This window comes from Thunnus thynnus, chromosome 10 (assembly GCF_963924715.1).
Source record: "Thunnus thynnus chromosome 10, fThuThy2.1, whole genome shotgun sequence".
Lineage (NCBI taxonomy): Eukaryota > Metazoa > Chordata > Actinopteri > Scombriformes > Scombridae > Thunnus > Thunnus thynnus.
In genome coordinates, this window is record NC_089526.1 from 32,230,324 (window position 1) to 32,251,225 (window position 20,902).

The following is a 20,902-nucleotide window of genomic DNA, read 5'->3' on the forward strand; positions in this document are numbered from 1 at the left end:
ATCGCTAACTTTCAGCACTAACCAGCTAATTATCAGGTTGTGTTCTGTTTGTTTGAGTAGCAATCAATTAAAAAAAATGACTTGTAATAACTGTTTTTGAGTTAACTTTTATGGTTTTTGCTTTTATTCATTTTATTCTTTAGTGTTCTTTTTTTTAATCTAGCATTATGAAACCAAAACTGGCTGAAACACACCAGCAGCTATTTCAATTTCTCTGCATGTGACTTAACTTGATCCAGAAATGTTGACTGACTCCCTTCGTCCTCCCTTGACAAGAAAACTGTCTGGCTGTGAGGCAGCTCCATCTGGGATGTCATTAACTGATATTTCCTCTCTGGACAGAAAAGGAAGAGGACCGGGAAGTCCCAGGATGCCACCCACCTGCACACTGGCATCCACATGGCAGCATCCCTCCAAACCCCCTGTTTCCATGGTAACTACTGCAGCCATGTAGAGAGAAGGATGTGGGAGGAGGAGGTAGGTGGGAGCAAGATGGAGCAGGGAAGGTACAGGAAGACATTTACTGGACTGTGATATATGAACATCTAGCAGCTTGTCAAAGCAAACTGTAATGAAAACCTTTTCAATACTGTGTTGTCATGTGCAAGGGTGTGTGTCTTTATGTTCAGTCCTCGTGAGAATACTACTCACAATTGGCTATATATGATAAAAGCAATTACTGCAAAAACTGCTCTTCTGTTCAGTGGATGATGCTGGCATTAAGAGTGAGCGTATACACTTCAATCCAGGAAAATGAACTCATTGTTGAATGGTAAAAAGGTAAAGAAAAATCATTGCAGCCTCTTGAAAAATGTAGGAGCCCATAAACCCAGTTACTATGATTTATAACTCTGCTGCTTAAACGCTGTACTCATGTTTCTGCTCACTAATCTAACAATCATCATTCCTTAAATAAACTCGCTGATTTTGAGCTACAACACTATAAAATATGCACATATACAAGAATTGAATGGAATCAACTAATACTTTGTGATTAACTTTACTTAAATATATGAGTTTCATCATTTCAAGTTAATTCAACCTAACATTTCTAGTTTTTATTTCAATACTATTTTGAAGTGTCTTGACTTGAAATGATGGGTTGAATGAATGTAATGCTAAGAGTTCTCTCAACTCATTGAATGAAGTTTCTAAAGAAACATGGTCAGCAGATTAGGAGATTTCCCAGGATGCATTGTTTGAGAGTTAAAACTCTCCAGGGACTCTTCTTTATTATAGTGTAAGGAAAACATACATCATGGAAAGTTGCTGTGTGTCTTTAATTAATGTTAAAATAATGTTTGTTTCTTTTCATAACAATAAAAGCAAGCCATGATGAAGGTCATTTAATTCCTAGCCCTGTACACTTGAGTGACAGTCAGATCTGTGAGAGCAGCTTGATTGTACTAACTCTACAGCACAGCGACTGAGGCTGCGAGTTCTTAATGTCAAATGAAAAAATGACACTTCAAATTAAGAAAATGTCAATGAAAACCAAAATAAATTTGAATTAGATTTACAATTTCAAACAACCAAACAAAGGCAAGGGTTTAATCAACATGCAATATTTAGTCAAGATAACTTTTGGTGGTGTTATTAACCTAAAATGTTAAGGCAGCCCTTTCACTCATATTTTTAAATTGAAACAACAAATAACAATTTACAGTGAAAGCAAACAACCAAGCAAACTAAAAGAGAGAGAGGAACAAAAAAGCAAGTCTCAACAACACCTTCTTTATTTATAATGAGAGACTTTAATTTCCTATCATGTGTCTGCTCAAGCAGCCCATAGCCCCAGGCTAATGTCACTCTAATCAACCATTTTAAAAAGGTACAACAACTGACCCATTTCTTATTTAGTACTTAAAACAGACTACTTAGTGCTCCCCACCATGTCATGCAGCCCCACCAACAAGCTTCATTAACTAAGGTTACCTTATAGACACAATTCAGGTTCAACAACAAAAAAGGTTACAAAGCTAACTGACTACTTTTCTTGGTTTACATTAAAGTCAATTGAATACTTTGGAGTTTTGGTCTGTTGGTTGGACAAAATATGACATTCAATGATGTCATCTTGTACCCCAACTGGCCATTTTTCACTGTTTTCTTTTAAGTTATAGACCAAACAATTATTCCAGAAAGTATTTGGCAGATAAATGAAAATAATCATCAGTTACAGCCCTGATCATATAATCTCCACTGTAATATACCCTACATCTCAAAATTCAAATGAAATAAAGCTTCACAAGTTAACAAATCCAATCCTCCAGTTAGCTTTCCACTACAATTATTTTAAAATGACCAGCAATATATTGTAAATAATACTGAAGATGTCAGATTTTTAAAGAATAAATGTAAGGCTTTAGCAGAGAGTAGAAAATGTATGCACAATGTATACATACTGACTTCAGTACCCCCACCTTTTTATTCCAGGGTTAATATTAAATCCAATCAAATTAAATCAAAATTAAACAGCTATTTAAAGTTAATTCTTTCTCAATCCTCTCATCTATACATGCATGATGATCCCGATGAAGGCCACAGTCTAAGAATAAACCTGTTCTTGATACTAAAACAGTTTTTTACCCTTTTAATCCTGCAAAACGCTTTCCCTCCTTCATGCTCGTTGAAAGCAGGTGAGTGCCAGTGTTTCCACTCCACTATGTACACCACACAGCCACAATGAAAGAAACAGTGAGAGGGGACTTTGAGGAGAGACAGAAAACAACCAAGGTTACAGTGCGTGGCACCATTCTGGTCTATTAAATGTGGACAGTCCTTTTCACTCAAGCACTTTGTGCAGATGTATTGACACTAACAGAGTCAAATGAAGACACAAGAGAGAGAAAGTGAACACAAATAAGTAAACAGAGATAGTGAAGTGCTGCAGAGTCGCAGTGAATCTGACTAATCATTCTCTTTGTGAAATCTTTTCACATGACCTGATAGAAATGCAACTTTAATACACCTTCGGATTAGCTGGAATTGGCCTCATTTCATAGGAATAAACCCACCTCCCGCCACCAGCAACCCCCCCCTTCACACACACACACACACCAAACCCAAACCTTTCCTTTTCTCTATTCATAAGTCTCACAAGGCTTATAAACTTTAACTCTAAGCTGTGCAATCTCTCAAATCCAACTCTTTTGGATTTAATAGATATGTATGTTTTCTCAACCTTCTCAGTCTCATAGTTCAGTCTTTCATTCTGGATCCACCACCTCAACTTCCCTCTGAGCTGCAGGAGCCAGGTTCTCTCACTAAATATCTTCTCAACCAACAGCTTTCATCCCCTTTTCTTTGGCCTCATTGAAATGAATCTATCCTCCCTCTACAACCCAGAAAGAAACTCCTGCATAGGGGAATTTCTTTCTAAGATACCTGAGGTTGAATTCACATACCATCATTAACACCTCATACTGACTGCTCAGTACTTAAATACTAGAAAAACACATTGATTACTTGAGGAATTAAACATCTCATAAACTGACAAATTGAACTCAACAACTAAACATAATTGGTTAATTCTGTCATCAACAAAATGACTCTCATCACTTTGAGTGTTTAACAAAGCATATTGTAATAGAGTAGTTGTTAAATTCATATTTGGGAGAAAAAATAGGAAATGTTTTTCAACAACTGTTTTGGCCCATATAATGTACTTTATGTAAGTATGTATTTGAGATTTCTGTATAATAAACAACTGATACACTATTCAATTATGTTTTTATAGGTTAATCCCTCATTTAAAGGCAGTTTCCCTGCTCATTAACTAGCTGAGCCATGGTCCTTTAAGAGCAGGTCACTTAAAGGTTCAGGCTGGCAACAGTCAATATTTTTGTTATTGTCAACAAATCCCATGAAAAGACCAAAACCAACAATGTGTTAGTCTGTCTCTCATTACTTTCTGACCTCCCCATTCTGTTTGTGGCACTCAGCTCCAAGCCCATTGGTTCAAAACAAATAAATAGTTTCATAATTAATAAGGGCTCAGTCATTTCCTAAAACAGCTAGACACTGTAGTTTTTAACAAACGTTACTCAAGTAGGAGGAAAAAGTGCATTTGCTGGAGACTATTTTCAGCAAGTCAAGTCCATTATCACAAATCTGCATCAGGGGGCTATATAAATCTGTACAGCAGTACAACATCCTCTGTCCTTAGACGCTCAATTCAAATTTAAAAAAAACCCTTTAACAGGAAAAAATGGAAGAAAGCTCAAGAGGAGCAACAGAGGAGGGATCCCCCTCTCAGAACGGACAGAGGAAATAGATATGTGTACAGAAAAATTACAAAAATACAGCATGGACAGACAGGATGCCAAAAATTAGCAAAATTGGTATTCTAGTGAGTATTTCTGGCAGCAGGACGGTGTGTGTAGGATTGAGTCCAAACAAACTACAGTGTGTGTGTTCATGATAATGAAGCAACATGTCACCCAGGGCAAGTGTGGCTCACTGATGTGTTTTGTGGAGCTTTATGGTAGAGAGGAATCTGTATAATGTAAATATCAGCCTTACATACAAACATACAACATACAAAAATACTTGTTAGTAGATCAATTCATTGTTGGTTTGACTCTGCACATACCTATCCTTTAAAAAACTGCTATCCTGATGTTGACTCTCTGTCTCAACAGCCGTGTCACATAAATGATATGAAGGGAAGGGAAACAATCAAATCTCACAAACTGGCACGACATGTCTAATGACAGCTTCAATTTAAAGCAACTGACACTGGCTTTCACAAACCACTTCTCTGTCTGTTTACATTTCAATCAAAGCAGCACTTGGTCTAGTTTTCCCATGAAGAGTCAGATTAAAAAGAATATTTTCTTAAAAACTATATGCTCACTACCTCACCTAAGAAGTACATTTCAAGAAATCATTATGAGCTCAAATATATAAGCTCCAACAAGTAATGTGATAAGATTCTTTAAATCTGCATCACTACTGAACCTTACAAATGAGTTAAGTTAATAACATGATGGAAGATTTCTTGTGTCGATGACTGAATTAGACTGTGATTTGCAAAGGTACTCTGGAACGTTTAGTGACTGACAGCTGTCATGTTACAAACCTTAAAAATGCAAAAGAGCAAGTTCTCTCCTCAGTCCCTGTTCAGTTCTCTGCCAATTTTGATTTAGTCTTTCCTATACTTTAACCATAGTAACTTCTAAGACAATAGTGCTGCTTTGAACATGGAACCCAGAGTGATACATAAATATCTTAATTCTTCATTAAGGTCTATGACCACTGTCCTAATCTACTTTATTATGCCTTAAATCACCCAGGGGCCTGTGCGGTGACTCAACGACAAATCATTTAATTGACGGATGACATATTAAAAAATGTACTTGTGTCTCAGGGAGACTACAGATGCCAAGTTGGAACACTATTTGGAAGAATCAACAAGCTTATAAGAGCTATATCAGTATCAGAGTATATGTCTGCTGATAGGCAACAAGAAATTGTTCAGACATGTCAAAGATAAGATGAGGTCATTTAGAAATGGTGATTCATCACATAGTTAGTCTGCCAGAAAACACTGACAAGTTTATTTTTACACTGTAAAATGGATCGCTCACAACATATGTTTGTCACAATTTTTAACAACCAAATCTAAAGGATCCTTATCAAAAGTATGTTTATGTTATGTTAAAAGTGAGTATCAGATGATATACTGCTCTATGATTTTATAAACTCTAATATGCGGTGTCAGGCTGGCTGTCTCTGCACTTACTGGGATGTAAACGAGGAACAGAAAAGTGTTTCTGCCAAACCTGATTGATATGTATCCATTTCCGCCAACACACAGTCCTAAATGGAAGGCTGTACATACAGAGAACAAAAAAAAGAAAAGCTCTTAAGAGAGACAGAAGCTAAAGCTAAACAGACCGTGCTAATATGTAGATATCTATGTTTCAGGTCATTTAGAAACAGTGTCTCCATTAGTACATAGTTATCCCCCAGAGAGCACTGAAAGGTTTACTTTTGACTCAGTAAAATGTCCCGCTCAGTACATATCGTTTCCTTCGTATCTTGGATCCTTTGAACTCTTAAATATTGGTATCAGCGTAAAATATCCAGTATCTGACAGGTTAATGTTAGGGCCACCAGCTTAGATAAAATACCCTCCAGACCGATAAGTGTAGTTAAGTGTTGTTAGGGCTCTAGTGGCTTGGCCAGGTGTATAATTCTGCACAATAAACAGTATATCTGCAGTAATAGGGGCGGCTGTGGCTCAGGAGATAGAGGGTCGGCCACTGATTGGAAGATCGGTGGTTCGATTCCCGGCTCCTCTAGTCCGCATGTCGATGTGTCCTTGGGCTGTGCCATCAGTATATGAATGTGTGTGAATGGTTAGTTTCCTCTGATGGGCAGGTTGGGACCTTGCATGGTAGCCCCTGTACCCATTCAGTGTATGAATGTGTGTGAATGGGTGAATGTGATTTGTAGTGTAAAAGCACTTTGAGTGGTCGGAAGACTAGAAAGGCGCTATACAAGTACAGTCCATTTACCATTTAATACACCAGTGAAAAACAACTCTGAAACTGAACCTGTCAGTCTTCACCAATATCTTTGACAGCAACTCTGTCTCTCAACTTCATGAATCAATTTAACATTTCATGATGGTTTTTATGATTTATGATTCTGTGGGGAGAGTGGCAAAACGTGTTTTTTCTTCACAGATGGTCCTAAACATGGAAAACTCCAACGACAATAAGAAATACTCATAGGAGGAATACATTTATTTTTAAGGTTTCTCAAAGACAAGTGAATTATTGATCCAGTAGTAAATAAACAATCAATGAAACTCTCTAATATCTATAATATTACTATCAGCAGGGCCTCAGGGGACATACCATTTGTTAGAGAAGAAAAGCTAGTGTAACAATAAGAAGAAATATGGCAAAATATGAGAGAAAGAAATAGAGAAAAACAGTTTCCCTGGGAAATCAGATGACTCACTGTATTGCACCATCTTGCTCAATAATCTAGCAGTGCTAGACTGTTGAGATCCTCTAATTAATTATCAACTGCAGACACAAAAACACTGATAAAGATGTTCTCCAAGTCACTGTGAAAACATTTGACAGCTGACCTTTGACCTTGTGTGACACAGTTTAATTGCCAGAATTGCTAGAAGAAGACAGTTCCCGCATTATCGTTAGCATCTATATGGTATTGTGGAGCTAAGCAGGGCCTCTCTGTAGGTCCTGTCACAGAACAAACTAGTGCAGCACACCACAGCCAGATAAGGAACTGCTGTGGTCAGCTGGAAAAAAACAAACCTGAGGAACAGTGTGTATTTGTGAGATCTTAATAAAGGCAGTGAGCTGAAGCAGAGAAACACTTCTTGATGTAAGAGAACATATTCGGCAGAGAAACTGCATCTCAGTGAACACAGCAACACAGTCACTGTACAATGAATTCAGTGGAAATACAATGCTTCATTAACAAGGTAGTGCAGTGTGTGGTCTCTGTATTCACCAAAGCATGATGGACCTGTGAGCCCCCTTTCATACTATTCTCCTCTTCTGCTCTTTAAACCATCACAGCAAGGAACAGCTGGATGTGAGCATCAATGCATCCACCGGACTCTCTGTGGTTTACAGTACATGTATCTACATACATTCTATCCACAACACCTTGCATTTATAGGTCATTTCATGTTGAATAATGTGTTAGTCAGTCTCTCAATACTTACTGACTTCCCCAACTTTTGACACTACACTCAGCCCCAAGACCATTGGTTCTTACTGCAGACACAAATATATTGTTTTATTTTAAAAAAGGCTCCGTAAATTCCTTAAACAGCTGGTCACTGCAGTTTTAAACAAACCTTACTCAAACAAGAGGAAATGAGGCGATCGTTTTTTGACAAAAACGGAGCTCTATGGCACAGAGGAATAAGATATACTAGGCTTTGGATACAGATACAATATTAATGTTTGGGTCTTTTTTATGGGATTTGTTGACAGTAAGAAAAATACAAAATATTGCCAGACTTATCCTTTGAACTGTTACCCCTCAGCACAGTTCCACACCACAGTGCTGTTGGAAATGTAAACTGTATGGTGTCTATGGTGTAGTTATACAGTTCCTTACATGATTTAATGTAGCTTTTCAATCTTTTTAATGTTAAGTGTAGTAGTCAGTAGTCTAGCACAGTGGTTCCCAAACAACAGCACCCCATCATAGTGACTTTTTTAAAAAAAAATTATCTTTCATTGACTACCTCTGCATCACAAATCACGGGAGGACCTCACGCGATACACTAGTCCCATCCAAACAGGGCTTAGAAGGGGAAAAAACCATTAAAGCAATAAAGGGACTGAGTAGATGTATACAGTGACACAGGCCAGTGAGACTACATGAAAATAAGGACACCAGAATTCCATGCATGGTGGTTTTTTTGTTCAAACAACAAGCTTTCACTCATGAAGACAGCAGATGTCTAAGTGTTTATGGTAGGGCCTTTTATTATTTGTTTTCCATTTGAAAGCAACTATACATTCATAGCTGATAAAATTATGCATCTAGTTAAGCTACACTTGTGACTTGTAATTGGTAGAATTGTGGCTGATGGGTTTTGCAGAATAACTGATGCAATGGCTTCCAATACAATGTCACAATCTAATCCACATGGGGGTGCTAGAGAATGAACATGTGTCAAAGAGGGAGCCTGGAGGAGGGAGTGCTTCTGGCACACTTGGTTTGAACTCTTATTTGGAAACATTATAGAGCACATAGTGCGTGTGCGTGTGTGTGTGTGTGTGTGTGTGTGTGTGTGTGTGTGTACCTGTGTTCGTAGGATCTCTCCTTTGGTTAGCTGCATGTCTCCAGTGAGTTCTTTAACAGTGATGCCCAGTGGCTCCAATCGCTTACTGAAGTAATTAGTCATCTCAGCTGCCAAGGCTTTCATAGGAGCCACATATACTATCTACAGAGAAAGAGAGAGAGACATGGAAATAAATAGGGTAGACAACAGAGAGGGGTAGAGGATGGGGAAGGTAGAGGATGAGGGTGGAGGTGGGAAGGGAAGGGGGGGGGTACAGGAGAGAGGGACTGGAAGGACACTTTGGTGATAAATGAGCAAACAGAGGCAGGATCATTTGTTCCCTGGCAACCAGCACAAATCACAATTTATTGAGAAATATGATGCCAGCCACTTGCATGGCTAAAGTTTAATGGTGATGTATGAAAAGTGGCTTTCGTCACTGGCTGGCACTGTGCAACACTGTGTGTGAGCGAGTGTGTGTACGTGTATGTAAGCCTTCATGAAAGAGAACAAAGCCTTTTGGATGTCTGAATTATTTATCTGAGTATGTGTTAGGATTTTGACACTATGGGTTTTAAGACAGGTACCAATATTTATAATCACAAAGGTCACAACTGCTGACTTTTTGTGCGCATTAAAATTTATATTTTCCGGTTGTTGCTATATTTAATTTCGACCACTTTTGTCTTCTGTTTTTCAAAGTCAAGCAGTCATCACACTGAAATCTAACTGTCCGTAAAATAATGAGGTGAAACAACGGACAAGCATGAAGTAAATCACAGTCAGAATTTGTAATAAAAGTAGGAAGGAAGGTAGACATTAACGTAGGTGAGGGTGACATTGTGTGTGTTGTATTTTCTTTTTTGGTCCAATCTGAGTATCTGTTATTTTCCTACACAATACAGTAAAAGGTGGTTTGCTATCATATTTATTGTCCTGGGATGCTTTATGTAATATCTATAGAGGAGAGTAATTGCGGATGTGTTGTGGTTGGAAGGTTTAGACACTTCTTAAAGCTTTAATTTATTTTAGAAGAATTTTTGGTTGAAATTCTCTTTACATCCTGACAGCAATCAAGAGAGAAAATCCAGTATATGTAGCTGTTCATTGGGTCCGCATAAAATGATTGGATGTCCTACCTGCCTGTCACACTGTGTGCACTCTGCCTGTGTGACAGAAAGTTTGGAGGCCAGGGCAGAGCAGTGGATACAGACAGATAGGAAGTGATGGGACTGCACGGGACAGCAGAATGAAAAGCAACATGTGATCATCGGACTGTTGCCTGTAGTGCGGGGGAAACTGAACGACGTATAATCCTAGCAACGCTGGAGTGAGAGAGTTTCAATAGAAGTTAACTCCCTGAAGTGAAACATGATATCACTGGAATTCAAGCAGGGAGATGGGACACTTCATTCTTTTGTGGCGGACTGTTTACTGAAGGTTGTTGTGTTGCATGTGTGTATGAATCACGTACATACGCCCATGCTCGTCTGGTGGGAGGGGCTTAGGACAGAGAGGGGAGGGGGGAAAGCTGCAGGAAGAGAGCTGTATTTTAAAATTCTGGTGTTTCTTGTTTTTTTTTCTCTTTTCCAGAAAACTGCTTACCCCAGATTTATCCATGACAGCAACACCTGTGATTTGTTGCTAAGATAGATGCAAAAAAAACATGTTTGTTTAATTGACTCAATTCATTTTACCATGTCACTAAATGAAACTGCTGCCTTTTTGTGCATTCAGCAGTCCTTTATTTGTTTATTCTTGACCCTGCAGATCAGCTGCAGACATCACTAACTATAGGTAAGAACATAGTTTGTGGGAAGGTATAGGTGGGCAGGAGGGCAGGGCAGCTTGACATTGATGTTTAATCTGAATAGACAAATTCACATATAGTCCCATACATGAATTTTCTCTTTGAAGTAGGAACTCTAGCTATATTTAGTGGTTCCAGGGTTTTAAGGGGGTGTTTTTGGCAGTTTGTGTACAGCTGTCGCAAAACTGTGACCCAGTAATTAAAGGTATTCTGTTCATCATTCTTTGTTTTAGTTTTTAGTGTTTGGATTATTTTAGTAGACTTTTGAATACTGTAGATTACTGCAGATGATTTTAGACTGGCAAGAAATAAAGAAATAAATACTGAGGTTAAATGACAAAAACTCTGCACAAATCAGCAAAACTAACAAAGCCTCTCGGAGGAAACATAATCAAGTAAATCCAGCTGTCCTTGACTCAAAACTATCAGATAGCTCCCATTTAAATGCTGCCTGAAATCTCAGCATCCAAAGCTCTGAGGATCAGAGCTGAATCTCTGCATGGGGTGTGTGAATCTCAGCAAGGAGCATGCTTAATCTCCATGAGGCATGTTGAGAGACTCTGTGGTGGAGCAACACTGGAAACATTCAGCAGTTTATCGCAGACATTCTTCGACATTACACAGAAATTGTTTTAAATTCTGACTGTGATTCTACTCGACAGCCGCACAGATATTTTCATGCATACTCCAGTTAGCATGACTCATTACAGTCAGTCCAGGTGAACGTCGTTCTATTAACAACCAGTGTAATACGTATGTGATCATAGTGCATCACATCCACCGCAGCGGCGAGAAGCAACCCCCTATTTTGTGTCTCTAGTTTGTGTGTGTGTGTGTGTGTGTGTGTGTGTGTGTGTCAGTCTCAGACCTTGAATTCATCCTTCTTGATGACACCGCCGGGCTGCAGGTGTTGACGGATCTCGTGAAGGACGGTCAACATGGCGATGTTAGTCTTGCCGGCGCCAGTCGGGGCGCAGATCAGAAGGTTTTCATTGGTGTTGTAGGCTGTCTCAAACACCATGGACTGAATCCTGTTCAGACGCTTCATCCCTTTGAACACCAGCTGCCCGATCTAAGTGCAAACACAAACAAAGAGAAGGAGAGACAGGATGGATAACAGTTAAAATCATTACAATTTACTCAGCAAACACAAATCTATATTATATTCAAATCAAAGAAAGAAATAAAGGCAAAAGACACATTGCTATATGTTTCTCCTTCAATACATACATTTATGGTTACCATTTAACAAACTATTTCTTTTCTTCCCTCTACTTTTTTCATCCATCCATTAGCTATACCGCTTATCCTTTAAAGGGTCACAGGGGGGCTGGAGAAATTAGAAAGAAAGGATCCTTATGGTTTTCAAAATCTGATTAACTAGAAGTTAAGTTTGCATCATTAATATTCATGAAGGGTATATTGTCCTATTTTGAAGGGAGGTCGGCTTGCTACAAGTCTTTAGGGCCCGAGCACTGAGTGGTGCAAAGGCCCTATTGTATTTCAAAGAATTATCATTATTTTATGCATTAAATGTATTTTTGAGGTGGTAGGAATGCTTGAAAACTCACAAAACTTTACACATGCATCAGAAGTGACAAAAATGTATATTTGATATGGGTCTTGGGCTTGGGTGTGGCAAATTGGCTCGATAGCACCCCCTAACAATTTTCAAAGTCAAAGCCCTCACCTTTAAATTTGACATAGATGAATGAAATTTGGTAGGCAGATGTAACATCTCCACACTTAAAAAAAAGCCTCTTGGAGCCATATCCTAAGCTCAGAAGGAAGTCAGCCGTTTTGATTTTACTGTGCAATTTTTGCGTAGTTTTTGCCATTTATAGGCATTGTACTTTAACAAACTCCTCCTAGAGAATTAACCCGAGCAACTTCAAATTTGGTCGGTGACCTTTGTGATGCTAAATTGCAAAGCTTTTGAGTTTTCATGGAACACTGTTGCCATGGCGACGTGGCAAATTTCAGTGTTTATGAAACAAAAAACGACCTGAGCACATCTAGATGTCAATTTTAAGTCATAGGCATTATTCATGAAATTTGGTACGCACGTCGCTCTCATCATTTTGGACATATTTCACATTGGCTTTCATTAGCTCTGCCAAGCCAGAAGTCGGCCCATTTGAATTTTGACGATGTCATAGGTCATTTGACAACACGCCATTTTACGCACTTTACAGCTATGGAACTTTTCAAAACTCCTTCTAGAGGATTCAACAGGTCCATAATCTCAAGACCTTCATGAAGCCAAATTGCGAAGCTTTTGAGTTTTTGTAGAATGCCGTTACCATGACGATGTGGAAAATTTGCATGTTTCGCCATGACAGAAGAAGCTGTTGTAACTTGACTTTACATTATCCAATCTGCCCTAAATTCCACATGCTGGATAAGAATCCAGGCCTGAAGACATCTACATACCATATTGGGTCATAGTCATAGCGCCACCTACTGACAACAGGAAGTAAGCTTTGTGTGACAAATATCATTCAATTTGAAATTTACTTGATGTTGTCTACACATGATATAGAGAAACAAGACGTATACAAAAAGTGGGTGTTCTCCAGCGCCACATAGTGGACACAGGAAGTGACATTAACTCCTTCGTGCAATGTCTGATATTCACGACATTGCATATGCATGTCAGGCAACCTCCACTAAATGTACTGCTGCATTAATGCACTTGTGTAGCACCTACTGGCAAAAGAAAGTGAAGTCCTATGTTGCAAACTTCCTCTGATTTATATGAAATTTAAAGTGTGTGGTCTACATTTGATATGCAGCAACATAATGTACATTTAGTGCATGTTTTCTAGCACCACATAGTGGACACAGAAAGTGATATTTATATCCTACCTGCAATATGAAAATGTATATGTCAGTTGCCCTCTGGTAAATGTATTGCTGCATCATGTTGCTCTGAAATAACAGCGCTTTGACTGCACGGTATGCCGCACCGTGCACAAAGGTGCAGGGGCCCGGCCATCGCTGCTTGCAGCTTTAATTTTAGTTTGTAATTTCATAATCACTGTTTTTACATTTGAACATTTTTGCATTGATTACATTCAAATCGCTGTTATTAGAGATATGCTGCTTTGTCAAAACTAGAGGTGGAATGTGGTGGGTTCATTAACAAATTTACTGTGGTTTTTGCTTTACTATTGGAATTTTCTCTCAATTTCAAGGACAGCTGTGTAATGCTCTTCTTCACTGATACCTTCACACAGTCAAATAGACAAACTAGTAAGGTTTCAGTTAACTGAAGCTTCCAGCTGTCTCCACAGGTCACCTTATAGGTCACAGCAGTCCCTCGAGACTATTGATTCTTTTTTGAGGAAGGCTTGTATTTAAATACATACTGTAAATCTTCTATATATTTCCTCTCTAGCATATATATATACATATTTCCATCTCCACCATCTCCATCTATTGCTTAATTTTATCTTGATCTGATATCTAAAAAATCATCAAACAAAAACTTAACTCAAAAATAAAGATGTCTCCTTGATTTATTAGTTATATCCATGTTTGTACAAAAGGTTCCATTTAATAATTTCTTTGCATTTAACTGTAAAAAGTGAGAGTAAAGTTAATGTAGTCTCATGTGATTGAAAGTAAAGATATATTTATACTGAATACAGGTACCCTTTTCAATAAACAATATATAAAAATATTGATACTCATGGATTATTTTCTCAAAATATATTGTTTCCCCAGCACTAATCACATCATGATGTTATTTTAATAATCATGCACTTGCAATTTGCTAGCTAACAACGGTGGGAGAAATATCAAAAGGCAGCAACAACAAACAGAGTTAGTGTATCTTCAGCATCATCGTTGTGACATGACTCTACCGCATTGGTTGCTAAGTTGCCCCTGGCAACGAGATTTGGGCCAATGTCAACCTTTAGGTGATGTTGCCCCCATTTGTGACCATATTTTCTATGATCAAACCACGGTGCTGACTCTTCAACCCAGAACACTGACATGAAATATAGACAGGTGATCAGTTACAGTATGTGTCAGTGACTGAGCCTCTGTGTACGAGGTGACTGCAGGGAAAGTGGAGCATCAAGAAGTATGAAGGAGGGAAAAGTGTGTGTGGTGGGATTAGCTGTCAGTCAAGCTGCCCTCTGTCTGCCTTCACTATGGCAACAGAGTGTGGGTGATGGCCCTCAATCTCACACTGCCTCTGATAAGTAGAGAAATGGCCACTGTGAAGGACAGTTGGTGCCACCCACCCACACACACACACATACACACACACACACACACACACATACATACACACACACATACACACACATGTGCAAACACTGAAACACTACTCGGAGAGTGGAAACATCCAGCTGCTGCACAGGTGAATCATTTCATTCTGGAACAGATTGTCTACAGTCCAAAAGCACATTTAAAGACCACATAAACACCTAAATATATTGTGTTCATGTCATGGATCAAGAATGCAGATTTTTATCTTTTTAGATTGCTACAAACACCCACATTTTTTTCAAACTAATAACTTGATTTAAATTGATTTTGTGAAAATGTAAATAAATAACTTTCTTTTGTTCCTGATGTATGATCTGGCTCTGAACATGCTTTACCTTGTGGGAACTGAATAGAACAATTGGCAGGAAATGCAAAAGAGCTGCTGATTATGCTGCATGATCAGCCAGTGCCCCTTTAAATAATCAAATGCAAAACAATAAGCGACAAAACTGTCTGTGGTAGAGTGGAAATCTTACAATTTCATTTAAACATGGATTTTTGATTTCCATCAGCCTGATATTATCTTATAAATTGTCACTTTTTTCCCCCAAAAAACTAAACAATGAGCCACATATAAAAGTACTCTGGATAAGAGATTTGAATCTAATGTATGTGTTGCAGGCAGTGTGGAAACTGGGTGAACAAAACCAATTCACTTTCAATGATAACATAAAGAGCTAACTGTAGAACCATATTAGTTATTTTAACATTCAAATTTTGTTTAATTTTGTTTTGTTTTTTTTCCTCCATCGTTTTACCCTCTCCCTGCTCTCTCTTCGTTCCACCTCTCCCCCACTTAGGCTGGTTCAGGATGCCTTAAGCTTAGACAGCAGTATTATTTATTCAAGGATTCATTAGAAGTATGTCATCACTTTCCTGTTCCCCTCGTTCTGCTCCAACACTCATAGAAAGAAATAATTAAAGAGTGCATGTCAGGCAAGGATATGCGGGGTGCTGTTTGGAAGTTGGCCCCGCAGCTCAGAAGGGAGGAAGAGGTTATTAATGCATCAAAGAGCAACTTTATTAGAGTCCACTTAAGCTGGAAGGAATGAAGGGCGGCGGTGGTTTCAGCTAGGTGCTGTATGTGGCCGGAGGGGCTTCTGATGAACAGCTTGGCACAGCCACTGATGTACACACACGATAGTTGGGTGTTTTGTGTTGGAGAAACACTGCTGATTACCAGTGATGCCCACTGCCAGCAACAAGAGCAACAACTTCTTCTCTACAGAGAGAACACTGAAACTTGACTGATGTGTCTACGGTCAACAAATGCATGAATGAAACAGCTCCACCTGGCAAATGGACAAGAAGTTGATTAGAGCCATTCAAGGCTTTTCAGTTTTGTCAAAATATTATCTGAAAGGATGCAGAATTAAACAGCTCATTAATTAGGACTGAGGAAGTGTTACACTCATTGTGATAAAACTCTGAAGTAGTTTTTTTTACTGATTGTCAGGGCTCCAGACTGCAACTACTGAATAGCATTTTTGAGGCAGGCAACATGTTTTTATGTTAGTCATAAGAATATGAAAGCAGAGCAGCAGCACCTGTACAATGAAGCAAACAAATGATTCACTTATTAAATAAAGATAACTCAGACACTTCCATGCCACATCCATAGATATAAAACACTAAATGAAACGTGACATCATAACTCATGAGGCTGGCATCACTTTCCACATCTTAGTATAGAGTAGATGAGATTTATTTTTTACATATGGGTCAACCAAAACCACAAGAAGTTGAATTATTTGACTTTACCATTAGCTACCAAGTAAAGGACCAGCTGATTGCTGGCTCTCAACAGCATTGATCTGTTAGCTTAACAGATAAGTTATAAACAGCAAACATTGTTTTGATGTTAGCTACGCTAACTTAGAGCTGAAAGGTAACATTTAGTAATGTTATAATAAAGTTATTAATATTACCCTAACATTTGAGCGCTAAGCAGCTGATTCCATGCGTATCAAGTATAAAGTAAACATATATCATGTTAACAACAGGGAGAATTCATAATATCTCAAGACAAATCCAGCAAACCAGTTATGTGACAATCTACACAAAAAATGAAGCCCAGGCAAATCAACACAAAGATAACAAGCACAAGGATGTGGCTAATCCTTGACAGAGAACATACTGTTATTTGAGGCCGAGGTGTCGCACTTAACATTACATGTTCACCACATCTAGCTAACCCCCAATTAGCCGCCTTTAACCCTGCCGTCACCATATATTAACATCACTTGTTGTCAGCTAACCTCGTGCCTCTACACAATTTCCCTTTCGGTAAAGTGAGTGAAAAATAATGTCTTGATCAGGTAAAGGAAAGGAGATTTGTATTTCGGCAGTTCTTTTCAAACTCTCACATGGTAACATGATGGCTCAACAAACTACCTTGCCATTTAAGTGGGTCTAATACATGAATAATAATAGGCCTCAGTAGCCTGTATCGTGTATGATGATGAAATTGGTGTAGTTGAGATAAAATAGGACTAGACATTGAAATGCATACCATACATATGGTAGTTAAATATTATTGATATGTGAAAATAGGCTATTGCATACACATACACATGTTAACATGTTTTGAAAGAGTGCAACAGCTAAAAAATAAAAAATAAAGGCTCTACATGAATAAATGCAACCTAATAGGCATACCCATTTAAGATTTTATAGACCTAATTGTTATTTGCCACAAGTTCATGTTTTGTTCTGTTCTGTAATTGAAGCTTTCCACGAACGAGTATAAAAAACAAAACAATGAATGCTTTAAATAAACAGTTACAATTTTCAGTTGTGTGTGTGTGTGTGTGTGTGTGTGTGTGTGTGTGTGTGTGGAGGTGGACTGTGTGTAGATGTTTTCTGCATTTTGTTTCACCAGATGATGAGAAAGAGATAGATTTTGGCTGTAAGGAGGAAGGAAGATTGGTTAGTAAAACCATGGAGCATGCTTCACAGCAAGCATTTCTTAGCACAGGACTCCAACAGGACAGGTCAGACAGTGAGGATTAGGAAAGGAGTAATACCCTCTGTCTTTCCAAATCTGTCACATTATCTTCAGAAGGTACAGTAGCATAATGAAAATAACACTTCACTTCACTTTTTAATTATTTAAGAAAAGGGAATAGGCTACTTGTACACTGTCTCTACTTGACTAATGTTCTTTCTTTGAATGGACATTAGATTCCTGCCAAGCCAAGGACCAAAACAAATTCCTAAGTGCCATCATTCATATCCAAGTAGAGGAAAGGTCCCCAAATCTAAAACGGCAGGGAGCAATGATGCCTCCTCCTCAAGACACTCTCTCCCCTCACTGCCTGCTTAGTTAGATATTGGAATATACTATTTCAAAGGAATCACAATTGCAGCATACCGTTCTGTTTGAGGTAGTATATAACCTAATGCCTTATCTTCAGAAACATTAAAGCTTCCTATTTCATTAGGTATACAGCATGCTACTGTAGCATAAACCTCTCTGTCTATATTGCTCTCTGCCCAAAAATTTAAGAACCACTGAGAGACAGACAGACAGACAGTGTGTGTGTGTGTGTGTGTGTGTGTGTGTGTGTGTGTGTGTGTGTGTGTGTGTGTGTGTGTGTGTGATAAACGTATCTTGCCTTATGTATAATTCAAATAAATATAGAGTAGGTGTGTTTCTCTATTGTGTTTATGATTGTAATTGTCTGCTAATATAACACTGAATCTATTTAGGATGTCTACATAAAAGGTATTGCTTGATGTAGGATATTAGCTATTCAGAATACCAAAGACAGTTCTTACATATCCAATTCAGGCAAAATTGAAAAAATAAAATCATTGTCTGCAATATAAATCCAGAATTATGAGATTATCTTCAGGATTGATTTGTTCTCTTGGAGCTATAATAATCAGAATTCTGCCAGAATCTTTGTTTCGTTTTATTTATTTATTTTTTGGTTCATTCTAGACAGGCACAGTTGTCTTACACTCATTACTTTGAAATAAAAAACTGTATTGGTGTATTGGTAGAAAAATACAAGAATTATAAAGTCAACATAAGCCTCTTTCACCATAAGTTCCAATTACAGCAAGTTTAAAACTGGACCCAGGTGAGATGGCTGCCATTCAGTTCCATCCCAGAATGGCAAGTCATTATGACACGTGGCATCTAGTGTTTTATATTTATGGCCACAGCAGTCAAAAAGTTCTAGAACAACATTGAAGGATTTCCCCTTGGAGAGAGGAACGTGTAAAGGTTGTCCCCTCCCTCCACTACTGTTCACACTTCAGCTGTTGAGCCACCTGCAGAAGCTATTAAGAACCCGCTATGATATTTGGGTTATCAAGTTGCCAACAAGAGATCATAAAATTGCATAATAAGCAGATAACATTCTAATGTTGGTCTTAAGCCCAGGAATCTCTCCATTTCAGATGCTTCTCAGGTTATAAGATGAACTTGGAAAAATCAGTTTTGCCTCTTGGCTAAATGATAACTCTGGTTTTATAAAAAACAATTTTAGCTGCACTTTAATGATTTTCTTTATGTGAGAGTTTGCCTGATATGTGGGAATAAAAGTTCTACTTAAGAGGAAAATTGAAACAAGAAGTCAGCAGTAGGTTCATCTCATACTGATAAAGGCAAGGATTTACTCTTGCACTGCACCAAATTCAAGACGGATGATAGAAAAACAAAAGCTTTGCTGTATGGCTCAAACACTCCAAATGTGCTAAATATAAAAGCAGTGCAAAGCCTAAAATATTACAAATAGTTTCAGTTTTTGTTTTTTATTTGTCTAGATGTGCTTCTTGATTTGTTTCTCTTGATTCTAATGTAAAATCCATCCATGAGTGAGTGGGGTTTACAACATTGTGCTGCTTATGGCACCAATGGAAGAGCTGCCATTTAAAAGAAAGAAGGCCAATTTAAACTACTAACAAAGATCAGGCTGCAAGTAAAATCAACTTGCAGCAATGATACAAGCAGATACAATGAAAAAGAAAACTGGTGAAACTGGTGCTTAACATAATGTCAACACAGGCTGTGTAGTGAAGGCAGCATGTTAGCAGAGCAGCAGCTTCAGCTTCAGCGCTCCGTCTGTGGATGCACAGGATGCGTTCAGGCACAGCATTGAGTGTTGGTCACCTACGTTTCGGCAGCCCTCAGAGCCCAATCCATATTCACTGTGGTTACATATATAAAACTAAAGGAAACATACACAGCTGAAATGCTTTCTAAATGTGGACGAGCTGTTATTTGAAGTCTTAATATTTTCTGTTTATTTGTAATTAATACCACATGATTACTTGTTGATAGCTTGCTTTCTTAACTGGCGTATTTGGAGCATCATGTATAATTCACAGCTGTCCAAAACTCAGCCAGCTGCTTGCTAGTATGAGAGCTCAAGCTCACACTTTTCCAAAAAGGCTTTTATAACTCAAACTCCACATATACCTCTGCCAGCAACTCCCCTCTTTCCATGACTAAACAAGTAAAGATTCTGTATGGATATTACTGAAGCACACTCTCTTCATAATGACTGCAGGGCTTCTTCTACTCTCTGTGAACAGAGATGGTGATTCCAGTCTCCTCCTGTCTACCCAATTATTTCCCCTAAGGCCAAGTCCACTGAGCTCCTACTTATAAATATTCATTTTTGAATTATGGACCACTGAGTTTCACCCTATTTTACGAAGCTTCTGCACACTCATTCCTGTGTCTCTGTGGTGACCAGAGAGCCACAACAATCACTTGAGCGGCTGGCCCTCATTTTGATTTATCGACTTTGTCTGTTTGTAACGAAAAGCCAGTGTCCCCACACTCCTTACACATGCTAATTCATGCAAATGTATGCCTGCCCCTGTATTCACCTTGAGGTAAAGCATACATGTTGTAAATAGAAAGTTGCCATCGTTAAATGATCTTTGGAAATCTTCAGTGCTTTTTTATTCTCTCCTTAAAACCTCTCTGGCTTAATTGTTATGTTAATGTATGCACACATATCTTCCAATTGGAAATCCAGCTGTGCCTGCCAAAACTTGTC

The 20,902-nt window shown here is 38.4% G+C and overlaps 1 protein-coding gene across 1 annotated transcript in view; it reads right to left on the bottom strand.

Annotated features, from left to right (window-relative positions):
* Nucleotides 1-20,902, bottom strand: part of ascc3 (activating signal cointegrator 1 complex subunit 3) — a 173,381-nt gene that overhangs the window by 102,345 nt on the left and 50,134 nt on the right. Inside the window, exons 9-10 of the mRNA XM_067602507.1 lie at nucleotides 11,467-11,670; nucleotides 8,810-8,950 (exon numbers count right to left, since the gene is read on the bottom strand). Coding sequence (XP_067458608.1) covers nucleotides 8,810-8,950; nucleotides 11,467-11,670 — 345 coding nt within the window. The remainder of the gene's footprint in view (nucleotides 1-8,809; nucleotides 8,951-11,466; nucleotides 11,671-20,902) is intronic.